Raw genomic sequence first — 16,819 nt, 5'->3', positions numbered from 1 at the left:
CAAGTTTATTGGGAACGAATTATGGCTAGGATGAATGAAATTCAAGATTTTAACCACAACCGTAAGTGGAAGAGAGTCTCACAATGTTGGGCAATTCTTTTACCGTTCTTCAAAAAATATCATGCTATACTAAGAAAGCTTGAAGAACAACCTCCAAGCGGGTGGGGATGTGAAGACATTGTAAGATTCGTTTATACTTTGTTTATATAATACTTGATATTGATTTTGTTTTTGTTTTTGTTTTTTAATAAACGTAGTTTACAGACGTGACAACAACTTATGCGGCTACTACTGGGAAACCATGGATATGGCAAGATTGTTATAATCTAGTCAAACATACACCAAAGTGGCAAAGAACTCAGTTACGCAACGAAATGCTTGCTCCAAGACCAAAGAAGAAAGCAAGATCTGGAGATCTTAAAGGCTTCGATTCTTCACCCTCAAACCCTTCAACTCCTCACTCTAACCTTTCACTTTCACTGTATTCGGAATACGATCCTAGCAGTATCGAAGGTTTTTTGGAGAGGTCGATTGGTAGGAAGCAAAGCAAAGAAATTGAGAAGAACAAGAAAATTGTTTCTACTGTCGAGGGTAATGTTGCATCCACTGCTAAAAATATGGATGAATTTCTTCAGGTTTTTAAAGAAAGCCGAAGACATAAAGAAGAGATTCTAGATGGGAAATTTCAAACTATGGTGAAATTGAAGCAAGTGAAGACACAAAAAAAGTTATTTTTGAAGCAAGAAAAACTCTGTGTTAGATAGGAGGAAAATGAGACTAGGTTCTTGGCAATGTCACTCAACAAACTCAATCCTCGTTTGCAAAGGATTTTAAAGCAAAAACAAGAAGCAATTGTAGCTAAATATGAAAAAAAAGCTGGATCAAGTAGTACAAATGAAGCTTCCGAGTACGAAGGAGCCAATGATGAAGAAAATGATGACTGGCTTGATAACTAGAGTAACTATAGTAGTATGTAATAAGGGTGATATGTAATAGTTGTCTTTTATTTATTTATTTTTATTTTATATTTTTGCAATCATGTATTAGTTGTCATTCTATTAATAAAAATTTGCAATTCATTTGCTAAATCAAAATTGATCAAATGAAGTAAATTAAAACTTATCAAAATGATCAAATAAACAATTCTAAATCACACAACATAATAATAATCGTCATACACCAAACTTAATATTATAAATCATCAAGTTCTCACTTCCTACATACGCCTCCTCTGCTATGAATTCCTCCTCGACTGTCCTTGTGTTGAACTCTCTGTATGTCCATGTGATGAACTCACCCTTGTGCGATCAATCTAAGCCTGTAACTTATCAACTTGGCGTTGTTGCAAATCGTCATAATCCATATGAGCCTGGGAAAGAAGTCTCTCTCTCTCAACACTGTAGGCGAATACTGAGGAGCGCATGCCATCATTTACACGAATGCTTGTCTCATATCTCATGTGTAGCTCATCCTGATCGAAATAATTATTCATTAATAATTTATGACATTTTCATAATAAACCAAAATAATAAACCAAAACCAATAAAAATAATTACCAGAGGTAGATGTCTAAGGTCAGGCTCTAACTGTACGACATGAGTGTCATCAATAGAAGAAATGGGATGGTAAATCGTCTGGCCACTCAGATCACTCAAACTGAAAATCCAAGGCCACTCTGACTGAGGGGGGGATCTGGCACTAAAACAAATGTGTGTACACCCATGCTGAAACGTCGGTTGTGATGGCTAACCAATCTGATATTCATGTCTGATACCCATTCTGTTAACCGTATGAATGTTGCCTGTACAACCCACAGCTGGGAGCAAATGACCAATAGATATCTTAAACCAATAACGGTAATACTGCTCATAAGTTTACAATGTAACTAGGTCAAAAGCTACTAGCCAACTCCAATCCACGTTTCTTTCGATGACTTGCTGTAAGGTCATGTCTTTAGCCTCTGATACATGGGTAGGCGGATCAAGGGGGATACCAAAGCATGGTGTGAGCTGTCTGCAACATCTATCCCCTAAATACCACTCCATATCACTCCCATAAGTGAATACCATCCTCCTATGAGAAATGAACAATGCATATCTATAGTCATTCTCGTCGACGTGCACAAAAGTCCCCAAGGCCTCCAAACAATATAAGCCTGTGTGCTAAGCTCGATCTGGGTTCGGACAGAAGTTATGTTATGACTGATTTCACTGGTCAGATGAGCTCAACGAGGTCCGTGGCCCTGAGCCTAGGCCTCTCATCGGTGTACTCTATGAGGATAGAATTTGCAGCACAAAAATACTCATAAAACCATACCTCTAAGGGAATGACAAACCCTCCCATCTGGGGACTACTGACAACACCAATCTATCGAGAAGCCCTATCTAAACAATGCAACAACTACAGTATATGGCTCCACCAAAATCAATACCGCCCAACTTATACAAGTGCTCAAAGTTGGCTAGATATCCCAAGTTAATCGTGGAATGGCCAGAAGGAAGAAACAAGACGCCCATCAAATACATACAGAAAGCTCTTACATACTCATTAACATGTACTTGACCATCATCAGAATCAAGTGATAAATAATTTATTAAAAACTGCAACCCATCATCATTAGTCAACGGTGTAATATATGCAGCCTTGATACCAGAAATCCTAACACTAGCACTGTCATATGACTTCTCGGTCAGACAAGGGAAGAAAGTCATAATTTGGGCACAACTCTAGAATTCAGTGCTAGCTACATCTCAACGGCTGACCTCTTATACTCAACCCATATATCATACAAAAATCTAGTGGAGTGAAGCCCAACTCTCCCTGAGGGAAGTGAAAAGTATGTGTACTATCCCACCATCTCCCAACTAAACCATTGATAACTCCCTAAATGTCAGTCTTATTGTAAGGTATGTCAACTAGATGACCGAAGGGAGTCGCTAGAATTGCATCTCTAACATGGTCATGTGCACCGACTTTTTTAATATCATCCTACCACGTCTTAAGCGCACGTAAAGTACACCGAATCTGATACATAGCACATCTCTAATGTATGCAAAATAAAACTAAAATTAAAATAAAGGAGAACCACTTTCGACAAAGTACATCAATCACGGGAGACATTTTCCTACTCCCCGGGGAAAATTGAATAGAAAAATAGTGGTAGGTTGCCACTTGGTGCATGTTTGCACTAGTTAGATCTCATATAACCAAATGGATACATGTGTATTGTTGACCGAGTTTAATCCAATATTTTGAAAACCAAACCTGTGAACCGATTTTATGTTGAAATGGTTCAATCCAGTTCAACTATGACTCAACTCGGTTGGACTGATTGATGAATATTTAGCAAAAAATTTAATAAATTATATAATTATAAAAATAAAATGAATCAATACATATTTCAATTAAGTATTAATTGGTATTATAAATCAAAATAGAAGTATTCTAAAAAAACACGTAATAACATGTTGATTTGGACCTTAGACTACCTTGTTAAGGTGTTACGTTCAACTCTCCACACCATCAAATTTTCAAAAATAAAATTATAATTTTGTTAGTCTGGTTTTTTTTTCGGTTTAAAGCTGAACCGGTTCACCGGTTCAACTCAGGTTTAGTTTAAACTGAGAGTTCAACTAAAAGTTTCAGTTTTCACCAACCGGAACCGAAAATAAACCGGTTCTGATCAGATTCCGGTTCAACCACCGGTCTGGTTTTCTAAACACTGGTTTAATCGTGTTCTGGGTCCTATATAACAGAGATGTAATTGAGCCATTTTCGATTCTTTCCATGCAAATAAAGGAGAACCACTTTCGGCTTTCACCTTAAATCACGTTCGTATATGTCCCTTCACCTTTAACTTTTGAGTGATCAAGTTAATTACACTATGATTCTATGAACTATTCACCACAGCTTGTGAAAAAAGTAGAACGAAGAAAAAGAATCTCTTACATTGACAAAAACATCCGGAATCCTCTTCATTTCACACTAACCTTGATAGCTCTCTACATATAGACATTCTATTTTTAAACGAGATTGACGATCTAATAGAGAATGTCTTCCAGCTGAAATGTATCAGCATTTCAAATTTGGAAAAGGCCTAAATTAGGGAAAAGTCGACTAGAAAAAGACGAAAATAATGATACATTTCGACTTAGCTTAGGGATGTTTTTCGACAAAGCTCATGTATATATACTATATAGATCATAAACTGAAACATTAAAACACAATCAGCTTTCAAACCGCGCATCTAGCTAGACATAGCCTTGCTTGTACTTGCGAAACAAGTCTTCAGTTTTAGCATTTCTGAAGGCACAACACCCGACCACATAGACACATATGAGGGCTACAAGAGTGACTACCAAAATGATATTTACCCTCCTCCATTCTCTTTTAAGATTAGCAAGTAATCCGGCCTTGCATGAGTCGCAACTGTAGCAAAGCTGTGTTTGTTCGTTGCTCCACAGTGGGCAATCTGTGTCGGCCACCATGTTTATTGGACTAATCCAATAAGTTGGATTTACGAATGTGTATCCACATTGTGTCGGTGGCTTGCAGCATCCGGACTGAAAAGGAAAAGGAAAAAGAAAAAGAAAAAGAAAAGGAGAGAAAATCAATGTTGTGAGTAGTACTTGTAATATCAGTGACCAAGCATAAATGTTGCAAAGAGAGGCCCGACCATAAAAAAAAAAAAAAGGACAAGTAACAATTTAAGCTATACTGGGAGTACTTTGTTAAAGAAACTCCTTGAACTGAAGAAAAGGATATTGAATTGTGGAACCTGATTTACTTCTAAATAGCTATGGTGACACTTTACTTCCTACAATATTCTGTTCTTGAAAGTTGGAATTAGTACTTAAGTTATCCAAAACTATATGCTCAACTGAACAAAGTCACCTGAGATTAAATTAACTCATAGTGTTACCTGTAAGGGGCTAATATGTGCATTAAAGAAATCCTGAGGAGCTCGGTAACTTTGATTCAACTCTGCGCACATAGTCGTGGAGCTAAGACAACTTCTAATTCGATCCCATTTGTAAGAGCTTTGAACCCTTCGACGTAGCCAACCAGAATAGTCATCAAGACGATATTCCAAGTAAGACCTACTTGGAGCAAGGTGACCCGTGCCCTTCATGGTAACCATATAAATGAAGACCACCAAACAAGCTAGTAGTACTATGAAAATAAGCATAGCGACCAAGTAAAATATAAGTAGCCATGGAATACGCCAGAACCCCCCTACCAAACCTGTCAAGGCAACAACCAAGATCAAAATGCCCAAAATGATCACTGGCCATTGTAGGATCTTAACACAAGTGTTATCCGGTTCATTTGTAAGCCAAATTCCAGCGCCTATGATTGGAATTGATAGAAGCACCGCGACAAAGTTTATTGCTCCAATAATGTTGTTACTAAGTGCCATCTTCTTGTACTTTGATCAATAGCCAACTGCAGCACTATCGTTTCAGATGAGAATGGGACTAGAATCACTAGATACCAGGATGAGATAGATGTTCAAAAATATTGCTTTGGAGCTGCTGCTTTGTATTATATATCCCTACAGCTCTCATTACTTGCCTTTTTTTTTTCGATAGAAATCTCATTACTTGCCTTGGGTGAATAAATTGATACTAAAGCAATGTCCCATTACATACTTTCATAGCTGGTCTCATCTTTTGTCTAATCCTTTTTGTAACTTTTTTTCAACGAGGGACATTCATAGATGCCTCCATATCGTGTATCGAGATCATTAAAAACTCGTAGATAGTATGATATTTCGATATGTATCGCAGCATTTTGTAAGGTGGCAAGATTTTTGTTTGTTTCGTTATCCACACTCTTTCACTCAACACTCTGTCTCAATGGCAGCTTCATTTCGAGCAAGTCCCTCATGCACATTTTCTTCTTCATCCTCACTGAAGCGTTTCTGCTTCCTCAACTCATCACCTTCTCTCCTTAAACTACACATTCCATTTCCCACTTTTACTATTTCCAGCAAAAACTTTAAACTGAACTCCACACTTGAAGAAACCACAGCAGTTGAAGAAGAAACACAAGAACAAAGCTTAGAAGAAAAGAATAGGAAAAAGAAGCTTTGTATATTTAATATACCATATAGTTATTCTGTTACTGATATTAAAACTCTCTTGGCCGAATGTGGCACTGTTAAAGATGTTGAGGTTTGTTTGTTTCTTCTTATTTCTTTTTTGTGATTGTGTTTTTTTTTTATTTTTTATTTTATTTTTTTATTTTTTTATTTTTTATTGATTAATTGTTGTTATTTTGATGAATTTTAGATACTAAAGCAAAAAGATGGGAGGCATAAAGGATTTGCATTTATTACAATGGCTTCTGCTGATGAAGCTCAGACTGTAATCGAGAAATTCGATTCGTATGTGAGTTATTTGGGCTTCAGTCTTTTATCATTGTTAAATAACTTCTCGGAACAAGTTAATGCAACCTAATTAATGAAATTAGAAAAAGATATAAGCATAGACGGCTTGACAACACTCATTTCAACAGTCCCTTCCTATGAACACAAAATGCTCAAAATAAGTACACCTTCAAATCTTCAATAATTAAAGTAGAAGTTTCTTCACCAAGGATAAAACTCCAACATCTCTTATATGATCCCGGAAACTTGTTATGTTTCTTTCAATGGATACTGAGTGAATGACTGCACAATGTAGTACAGCACAAAATGTTTACCTCTTATAAAAAGGGAGCTCATAATATCATTAGTGCTACTGTGCTAATGATTGAAAACAAGGGTTTTTTGTTTTCTGTTTGTATGGAGCCATGGAGGTGTAATATTTCTCGTAGTTAGTTGGAGATAATTTGGTATTTGTTCAACTAGACTAGATAGTCTTAAAACTAAAGTTATGAAGGCATAAGAATGGAGACTGAAGGTTCTCTAAGATTGGAACAGCTAAAGTAAGGCACCAAATAAATACCACTTATTCTTCATTAGTAAGGTTATCCATAAGCATAGATGTGATCCTTTTAGGCTTCTAGGTATAGTGATGGATCTGTTAACTGCTTATGATTTTTGTAACTATCAGTCCATAGAGCTTGTAGGCTTATGATGCTATTGTTAGGCATTCTCTGGGGATGAGAGAGAGTAAATACATAGGTAACACCTAGACACCTAGTTGCTTGGGAGAGTCTGTTATTCTAGGAAGACTAGGGGCTTATGTATTAAGAGCTTGGACAAATTCAAACCAGCTGCTGCAAGGTAAATATGGCTTTGGAAGTCTGGGACAAGAGAGACAACCTTTGGATAAAGGTAATTGTCCCAGATTTGGTGAAAAAAAGGATACAAAGTCAAAACATAGGAACTGTTTTAGTGGCATTGAAGAGAGTAAAGGCGATTGTCTTGGAAGAGTGTCTGTTTTTTCTTGGAAGACTGGGGACATAGGTATTAAGAGCTTGCACGAGTTCAACCCAACACTCCAAGGTAAATGGCTTTAGACATTCGGGGAGGAGAGAGATACTCTTTGGAGAAAGGTGGTTTTTACCAAATTTGGTGAGTCCTAAAGTACGCTTTGGAGTACTTTAGGAGGCTTTTTGTAGTAACATTAGATTTTTCTTTGTTAAAGGTGAGAGTTTTTGTCTGAGAGGATGTTTTGATTGATGATAGTCCTATGTTTCTGGTTTTTCCTACATCTTAGTCAAAGCTACTCTTTCCCTTTTTGGCAATGGACAAATAGTGAAGTGGAATAGAAGGACATTGTGGCGGACAAAATTGTTGAAAAGTAGATAATATTGCTGATCTAGCAAGAGTTATGGGGTGCTGCATGGGTAAGCTCCCTTGCCTGTAGGTGTGTCCTACAAAAACAATACAGTGTGGGATCCAGTGATTGTAACCGTGGAAAGGAGACTTAGTGGATGGCGAAGCAAATTCTTGTCCAAAGGGGAAAAATCATCCTTCTTCAAAGAGTACTAGACACTCTACCTGTTTACTTCATGGCCTTATTAACGATCCCTATAAGTGTGGTAGACAGAATTAAACAAATGGCAAGGGATTTTCTCTGGGGCTCCACTCAGGAAAAGTGGAAATATCACCTCCTTAATTGGGATATAGTATGCACCCCCAAGGAGAAAAGGGGCCTCGGGTTATGCAAATTGGTAAGTATTGAACAAAGCCCTATTAGGATGGTGGTTGTGGAGATATGGGACGGACGAAGGAGAATTGTGTAAAATGGTAATTCTAGGAAAGTATGGAGCTGGTGTTAACAAGTGGTGGCCTAGTACTGTTTGATAATATCGTGGCTGCAGCTTGTGGCGAGGTATTACAGTTAACTTACCCAAAAATTCAAGGAAGGCATCTCATACATGTTGGCCTTGTTGGGTATTGGCAGTGCAATCAGGTTTTGGTTGGATAGCTGGAATGGCGGTAGACCATTGAGCAAGCAGTTTCCATTGGTGTTTCTAGTAACAAGGTGGAAAACAGATGTTATTAACAAATTTATGCACCCGGATCAGTTTGGCCTTTCATAGGAACTCCATCTTAGAAGGTCATACAATGATTGGGAAGTTGAGAAATACGCTAGTCTTATTGTTATCCTTGAGGCGGTTAATATTAATGACCAAGACGACTCTTGGCCATGGAGATGGGCTAAGGATGTTTTTCTTTTGTGTCAAATCCTTCTATATTGAGCTCAATAATCAGGCCAGAAACAATGCAAATAGCCAACTAGTTTTTCCAGTGAAGAGCGTATGGAAAGCCCCTAAACCGCTCAAGGTTATGTTCTTCTTTTGGTTCGCTCTCCATGGCCGAACGCTCACTGCTGATTCCTCAATTCACCGAGGCACAGATATTTCTCCTACTTGCAGCGTGTGTGGTTTCCTCAGTGAGTCCAATAGTGCATTAGTCATCTATTCTTACACTGCTCTTTCTCATTGGAATTGTGGAGTTCATAGATGCAACAAATCACTAGTGCCTTTCCACAACTGCCACAAGCGAAGAATTTCTAAGAGTGATTCAAGGCATGGCCAAATGTGATGAGAGGTTTAGGGAGCAAATTCTGGAGGTTGCTTTATTATGCTACTGTACTGTATAGGTTATATGGAAAAGTAGGAACAGTCGAGTTTTCAAAAATAGGATGGTTTCTGCTCGACGTGCTTGTTTACAGGTGAATGCTGTGTTATAGTACTGAATCTACAACAGTGGTAAGGCAAGATTATAACTTTCGGGATATACTCTATAACTGGTTGGACATCGTCATTGGGTTATGAATTGGTACTTGTGTAAGATTTAGGAATGTTAGGGAGCTACTTATAATACTTCATCTTTGTACAGTAGTGTACACCACACTTTGGTGTAGGAGTCTCCATCACTCCACTGTGGTGTTGCTTGTTTCTCTTTGTATATTTTTATTTTCAATAAAGCTTATATATATGCAAACTAGAGGAGCATTGTTTTCCAATGTGGCCGCATTATTCTGGCCATTGCTGGCTTGCGATTCCTTTTTGCTCTGTTCTGTTTTGTCCTGGTGAGTCTCTTCTTCACCAAGCTTTGCATAGTAAGGATGTGACAATTGGTCTTAGGAGGGTGCCGACATGGTTGGGGATGTCCTAGGCACATAGAAATGCGATTAGTACCATTTTTGTTTTGTTTCTTGTATTATTTTTTTTAATTTGCAAATATTATTTAACTAAATAGAAGTTCTATGCAGAACAAGATTAAATCACATTACCGTGTGGACTGTGGACCAGTGTCTGGGAAAAACGTAATAGTGTCAGTCAGGTCTGGTTTTCTGGGTATCTTGAGCATCGACTAAGGTGCGATTGGATGATTGCTAAAATTAGCTACTTTTGCTCCCATTATGTTGTTTGAATGAGTTACTGGTAAATGGTTATGAAAGTTTAACTGGTCTGTATATTCTTGGAGTGTTTGGTTAGGAGAGCGGTCTTCTTTCTCCTGCTATTGAAGAGGTGGCATATCATGGTGCTTGACAGCATGAAGTGGAAGGTTGAATACATTGCTCAAAGTTAGGCACTTTGATTGAGCAATTTTGATCCTGTGATTGATTACCAAAACTTTTCCGCCAATAAATTTATTCTGGCATCTTCTTCAATTGTGTTTGTTTTTTCAATAATATTTAGTAAGAGATTTTGTGGTGTAGGAATTGTCAGGATGGATCATAAGAGTGGAGCCTAAAAGTTATCATTTTTTAACTTTTTAAAAATCCAAGGAACAAACCAAGGAACTTTTTGTTCCTTGGATTGGTGATGTGTGTGTAAGCATAGATGTGATCCTTTTATGTTTCCAGGTATAGTGATGTAGCTGTTAACTGCTTACAAATTTGCACCTATCGTTAGGAGACTGTAAGGCATGCAGGCTTAACAGTTGCAGACTCTAAGGCTTGTAGGCTTATTAGTTGGAGTTATCGTTAGGTATTCTCCAGGGGATGAGAGAGAGTAAAGCATAGGTAACACCTAGTGGCTTGGGAAAAGCCTGTTTTTCTAGGAAGACTGAGCCTTGTGTATCAAGAGCTTGCACGAGTTCAACGCAGCAGCTGCAAGGTAAATATATGACTTCGGAGGTTTGGGAGGAGACAGATAACCTTTGGTGAAGAGTGATTCTCCCAGGTTTGGTAAAGAACTACAGAGTAAAGACGTAGGTACTGTTTAGTGGCTTTAAAGAGAGTAATGGTGATGTTGACAGAGATTAAAGACCTAGGTACCATCTAGTGTCTTGGAAGAGAGTCATTTTTTCTAGAAAACTGGGGACATAACTATTAAGAGTTTGAACAAGTTCAACCCAACACTGCATAGTAAATGGCTTTGGAAAGTTGAGGAAGAGAAAGATAGACTTTGGAGAAAGGTGGTTGTCGCAAGATTTGGTAAGTCATTTGGGGTGGTTGAGTGGCCCTGTGACATGTTCTTACGGTTGTGGTGTTTGAAAGGGCATTTACAAAATTTAGATTTAGGGGCTTTTCAAAATAACGTTAGATTTGTCTTGTTTCATGGTGAAAATTCTCATTTCTGAGAAAATGTTTTGAATGATGAGAAACCTTTTCCCTGGTTTTTCCTACATCTTAGTCAACACTACTTTTTGGCAAGGGACAAATAGTCAAGTGGAATAGGGGGACATTGTTTTCCAACGTTGCCACATTAATTTGCGTTCATAAGTTTCTTTCTGTTGCCTTCTGATTCCTTGTTCCTCTGTTTGTTTTATCTTGGTAAGTCTCTTCCTCACCAATTTTTGCATAGTAAGGATGTGACTAGAGGTCTTAGGAGGGCGCCGGTCCTAGGAGCATATAAATGCTATTAGTACTATATATTTTATTTTGTTTTCTGTATTATGTTTTATCACTTATAGAAGTTTTCTTCTAAAAAATTCAAGTTAAAGTGTGGACTGTGGACCAGTGTCTAAGCAAAATGTAATATTGTCAGTCATGTGCACTTTTTTGGATGATTGCTAAAATTAACTAATTTATCTCTCATAGTGTTGTTTGAATCAGTTACTACTAAATGGTTTTCTGTGGGATGTATAACTGGGACTACTAGATGATTACGAAAGTTTAATATGTCTGTATATTCTTAGGAATACTTTGTTAGGAGGCGGGATTTCTTTCTCTTGCAGTCTTGCTATGTTACATGGAACCGTCATATTTTAGAAATAATCTGTGTCTGCTACGTGTCCACATATTCGTGTCAGATACGAGACACACACACACACACACACACACACACACACACACACACACACATTGTATGTGATATACCTGGTACTTTGCTGTACCGAACGCTTCACATCCGTGTGGGATACAGATACACGTATCCGTGTCAATGTAACTTAGTTCTCTTTCTATTGTAGAGTTAGCATTCCATGGTGCATGAGGTCATAGCTAAGTCCTTTGGTAAAGCAATTTTGTTCCTAGTATTGGTTATCCAAACTATTTTTCTGAGAAAAAATAATTCTGGCATCTTCTCCAACTGTGTTTATTATTTCGTTAGTATTCAATAAGAGATTTTGTTGTGCAGGAATTGTCAGGAAGGATCATAAGAGTGGAGCTTGCAAAGAGGTGGAAGAAACCTTCACCACCTCCTCCTCCTGCAGGTGCCCCTAAAGGTGAAACACCTCACAAGCTTTACGTGTCCAATCTTGCATGGAAAGCAAGAGCTACCCATCTTAGAGAATTCTTCTCTTCTGAATTTAATCCGGTATCAGCAAGGGTTGTTTTTGACACCCCTTCTGGAGGATCTGCTGGTTATGGATTTGTTTCATTTGCCAAAAAGGAGGAAGCAGAAGCCGCTATCTCTTCCATGGATGGGAAGGTAATCAAGAGTACTTATGTTGAGTACAAAATTATTCCTCGTTTTGCTCACTATGTTATAGATCTCAAAGTATGTCTTGGTCGAGGTATTTTCCCTTATTTTTATACGTCTTTTGGCCTTTGCAAATTAGTTTGAACAAGGTACAACTTCAAAAAGAGAAACCAAAATATGAAGTAGAGTATCATCCAGTTATTCCTTTGTGTGCCAACTGACGCATCCTAGAGTTAATCACCCCCAAATTACTATCTTTAGGGAATATTAAGAATTGAGTCTAATTAGTGTTTTATAGTGTTTTAAGTTATTTCTATTTTTGGGGTTATTTTAATTACGAATTTAATGTTTATATTTTGATTCGAATTGTTTTTAGATTGGTTTTCTATTATTAAAATTGTAGAAAGTTAATAAACTGAGTTTTAGGCCGTTGGCCATAGTTGTTGATGAATAATAAAGTCCGAGTGATAGAGAAAGGTTTTCTCAATTGAATTCTTGTGTGAGAGTTTGTGTTCTTTGCAAGGAATAAGGTTGTCGAACCAATAAATCAACATAGGCTTTGAAATTCCGTTTCGAAGTCATATCTTGGTCATAAGTGACCATCAACAATGGATTGGAGGAAGCTCATGTGTGAACATAGCTATACTATATGGTTGTGGAGATTTAGAGATGATGACAAAAGTCTTGTAATTCCTTCTAAATATGAGTTCATAGTGGTAGACTTAGAGGGGTGGAGAAGTTATTGGAGAGTTTTTTCTTCTTATTTTTATTTTATGTTTTTTAGTTATCGGTAAAGTGAAATTCATTGATAAAGTTTAAATTTCCACAATGATCCTAATATGTAGGCTCGCACCAACTACTTCGTTAGCAAGTTACTAAGGTAAGTAGACCAAAGAACCATAAAACACCATAAAACAAAACCAAATAGATGTGCAACCTCAACCCAAGTGCCCAACTAATGTATCCCAATTACAAATAATTAATAAAGTCTTGAAAACTAATGCATTTACTAGTCCACGTGCTCTCATACACGTGAACAACACTTCCTTGATGTCCATCATAGGCCGATTGAGATCCTTCTCCACATGTTCAAATATCCTTGTTCTTTCCAGTCCAACAAATAGTTTTTTGAAATTATCCGCTATCCATTTTCCTTTATCAGTCTATTGTTTTGTGGCGGAAGATGATCTTTGTTGTCAATGTCACCCCAATATTCTGTGGGGTACTTATTACTCCGAGAAAGAGTCAATAGTCTTTTCCATATCCTAGAAGCTACATTATTGCATGAAAGAAATAGTCGATCTACGCTTTCCTGGAGGCACCACATACAGAGCAAAGATTATGTATGTTCATTGAGCCGTAGGGTTCAAATAGAAAACACTTGTGGTAATATGGCTTAATCTCTACTGTGAGATTAGTCCATCTATTTCTATTAACAGATCAGACATTTATTAGCACCCTGAACTATAATAAGTACACCCGTATGGAAAAACCTAAACGAAAATAAATAGATAAATCTAGTGCTCCCCGTAAAACTGAAGCATTGGTGTCAAACATACCCAGCTAGGGAGATCCAAAAACTTATGATTAACAAACGGTTCGGTAAGAATATAATCCAACTGATTGCCTGAATGATCATGAGAAGTAGATATCTCCTTGCCTGTAACCAAGTCTCTAGTAAATTGGCTATCAACTTCTATATTTTTCTTAGACCAACAGTATTTAATTATTTATCATTCCTACTTATAGGTTTGACCTAGCTAATCTTTCTGGTGTAGGAATTAATGGGCCGGCCTATTCGTCTAAAATTCAGTGAGAGGAATGTTGATGGATCAAGTGATCTGGAGGCGCAGATTACTCCTGATGGTCAATCCAAAGAGGCAGAAGACAGCAAAAGAAATCCTGAAGAATCAGAGTAGACATTGTTGTTTTCAATCGTTATAGCCTAAGAGAGTGAGGGCGAGTTTTTTTTTTTTCCCTAGCTCACTTTTGGTCCGTTGCCATGATGTTACCAATATATCTGTACGTTCTTTTATATGTTGCCACCCTACTCTATGCAAATCCTACCTATATTAATATCCGTTTCTCCCAATATGCTCACAGTGAGCCACGTCAGCATATTTTTAAAAAAAGCCCCTATTTAGAAAATAATTACTCGCTTTCTTACCAAACTAATCCTGAATTTGGTGTCCTCTCTAATTTAATAAAAATCAAAATTGTCTTTTAATGTGTTATGTTAAAACAAAAAACAAAGCTACGCCCTTATTTCACATGTACGCATAGGCTATTTTCGTAATTAACAAAAAAAAAGGTAAAACAATATACATAACCCAACCTTTCGTTAAGCATATCAAAAACCTAAATAAAAACGTAAAACCCTTTCCTTCTCTTGATTTCATATTCAGAAGATAGAGCTTGATTAGAGACGCCTAGCTGCTATTTGTCCAGGTTTATCTTAGCTTCTTAAAAACTTAAACCTAAATAAAAACGTAAAACCCTTTCCTTCTCTTGATTTCATATTCAGAAGATAGAGCTTGATCAGAGACGCCTAGCTGCTATTTGTCCAGGTTTATCTTAGCTTAGCTTTTTATGGAATTGCATTTTTTTAAGTGTAATTTGTTATACATATCACAAAATTAAGAGTTCTATTATATGCATCTATTATATGCAATCCCAGTATTTACATGGCTTTAGCATCAACAACAACAAAACACTCTTACATAGTTGTATAGGTTTCTAAGATTGTATAGACTTTAGCATCTCCAGTTAAGGTTCATTAAATAACAACAGTATGCAAGAATGCAACCATCTTAATTTCTTTGAACAAAAAAAAATTACAACCAGCTAAACTGAAAGCTACAACCAGCTAAACTGAAAGCTAGGACTCATATAACTAAAGACTAGCCACCTTAACTACAAACAGAAACTATCAGAAGACAATTGTCAGCACTTAACACCAACCAAAGAGAGTATAGCTGTTGGCATACCCCACAATGAGTCTCCACATATCAATCCAGAGGCTTAAAAGAAGCAATCATCTCCAGTTAAGGTTTATTAAATAAACCCTAGGCCCATCAGTATCATCTTTCCTTGGAATATCCGAGTCTGACACGACATGATTTTCTTCCCACATCTTGCTAAGTTCAGCAATCAGTTGAGTGGTCACGTGTTGGGATCCAGTGGCAACAGAGCTCTGCTTATCTTCAACACCTTTGATCTTGATTTCAGCCACCACAGAATGTGATCCAGCATCTACATTAGTGCCGTTGAGGTCGACAAGTTGGCATTGAATCTCCATTGGCTGCTCCTTTTAAACATGATATTCTGCTACCTAAGGGGTATAGGGGTAGCCACACATAACTGCATTGCTATTATTAATACAGTATGTTGATTAAGTAGCTCCAATCTAATCCAGGATTAGGGATTTGAAAAGGAGAAAAAAAAATGATAGACAACATGCGGTCCTGGAAAGATCCTTATAAGCGAAAACAAGAATAAGTGAATAAGTAAACCTGCCGTCGGCCTTGGTATTTCAAAACCTATTATACCACAATGCTCATATAATTTTGAAAGTAACCCCATTGTACCATATAAAAGCAACAAATTTGTCAGGATTCCTTTATTAGAAGGATGAAACCATATTATTATCCTAATGATGGAAGGGTGCCTACATTGGGTTCTTTGAGGTTGTGTGTTTGAGAGGTTTCTAAGTGTCTTGCTAAGGGGTACAGGGGTAGCCACACATATAACTGCATTGCTATTTATTAAATACAAAAATTTTACAACTGCCAAGTACATCCCTGTTAATACATTTCAAGTATAACTGAGAACCCAAGAAATAAAAATTATCAACTGCCAAGTACATATACAAAGAGTACATAAATAGAGGAGAACTTACGTTGCAGTTTTTTTCCTTTTGCGTTGCCGAATTATGCCTTCAGGTTTAGCATTTTCAGAAAGAGTGGGATCACATTCAAAGGAGAAAAACAATTGGGTTCTTTGAGGTTGTGTGTTTGAGAGGTTTCTAAGTGTCTTGCTAAGGGGTACAGGGGTAGCCACACATATAACTGCATTGCTATTTATTAAATACAAAAATTTTACAACTGCCAAGTACATCCCTGTTAATACATTTCAAGTATAACTGAGAACCCAAGAAATAAAAATTACCAACTGCCAAGTACATATACAAAGAGTATATAAATAGAGGAGAACTTACGTTGTAGTTATTTTCCTTTTACGTTGCCGAATTATGCCTTTAGGTTTAGCATTTTCAGAAAGAGTGGGATCACATTCAAAGGAGGAAGGCAAAGTTTTTCTTAAGCACTTCAAATTTCACATCATCATAAATATCCAAATAAGAACACCATCAATAAATTTGACAGAGTGTGTAATATATAATCTTAGTAGATCATAAGTTACCTAACCCCCTATTTTACCTCTTCCAAAAGAAGCAATCATCAGGAGTTCATATTTTTTATAGAAAAACCACATATCCAGTATTTACTTATGTGTTTGAACTAAGATGAGTATTTTTTTACCACGTGTT

At 37.1% G+C, this 16,819-nt stretch overlaps 2 protein-coding genes across 2 annotated transcripts; one reads left to right on the top strand and one right to left on the bottom strand.

Annotated features, from left to right (window-relative positions):
* Nucleotides 1-3,949: 3,949 nt before the first annotated feature.
* Nucleotides 3,950-5,555, bottom strand: TRN2 (Tetraspanin family protein). The gene is made up of 2 exons (XM_086583511.1): nucleotides 4,922-5,555; nucleotides 3,950-4,562 (listed from the first exon to the last, which is right to left on the bottom strand). The coding sequence occupies exons 1-2, from the start codon at nucleotides 5,417-5,419 to the stop codon at nucleotides 4,251-4,253; spliced, it is 810 nt and encodes a 269-aa protein (XP_086439637.1). The 5' UTR covers nucleotides 5,420-5,555; the 3' UTR covers nucleotides 3,950-4,250.
* A 253-nt stretch (nucleotides 5,556-5,808) lies between these two features.
* LOC147476989 (RNA-binding (RRM/RBD/RNP motifs) family protein) lies at nucleotides 5,809-14,308 on the top strand. The gene is made up of 4 exons (XM_086583509.1): nucleotides 5,809-6,176; nucleotides 6,294-6,392; nucleotides 11,989-12,282; nucleotides 14,052-14,308. Exons 1-4 carry the CDS (start codon nucleotides 5,859-5,861, stop codon nucleotides 14,190-14,192), a joined length of 852 nt encoding a protein of 283 aa, XP_086439635.1. The 5' UTR covers nucleotides 5,809-5,858; the 3' UTR covers nucleotides 14,193-14,308.
* Nucleotides 14,309-16,819: the final 2,511 nt, after the last annotated feature.

The sequence above is a fragment of the Coptis chinensis genome, chromosome 9 (assembly GCF_015680905.1).
Source record: "Coptis chinensis isolate HL-2020 chromosome 9, ASM1568090v1, whole genome shotgun sequence".
NCBI lineage: Eukaryota > Viridiplantae > Streptophyta > Magnoliopsida > Ranunculales > Ranunculaceae > Coptis > Coptis chinensis.
The sequence above is the reverse complement of the archived record's forward strand: the minus strand, read 5'-3'. Positions and strand labels throughout refer to the sequence as shown.

Excerpts from the sequence above, each read along its gene's own strand:
- LOC147476989 (XM_086583509.1), top strand. The coding sequence starts at position 5,859 with ATGGCAGCTTCATTTCGAGCAAGTCCCTCATGCACATTTTCTTCTTCA. Across the intron at positions 6,177-6,293 it reads GCACTGTTAAAGATGTTGAG|ATACTAAAGCAAAAAGATGG; the intron begins GTTTGTTTGTTT and ends GATGAATTTTAG. Across the intron at positions 6,393-11,988 it reads TCGAGAAATTCGATTCGTAT|GAATTGTCAGGAAGGATCAT; the intron begins GTGAGTTATTTG and ends TTTGTTGTGCAG.
- TRN2 (XM_086583511.1), bottom strand. The coding sequence starts at position 5,419 with ATGGCACTTAGTAACAACATTATTGGAGCAATAAACTTTGTCGCGGTG. Across the intron at positions 4,563-4,921 it reads CACATATTAGCCCCTTACAG|TCCGGATGCTGCAAGCCACC; the intron begins GTAACACTATGA and ends TTTCCTTTTCAG.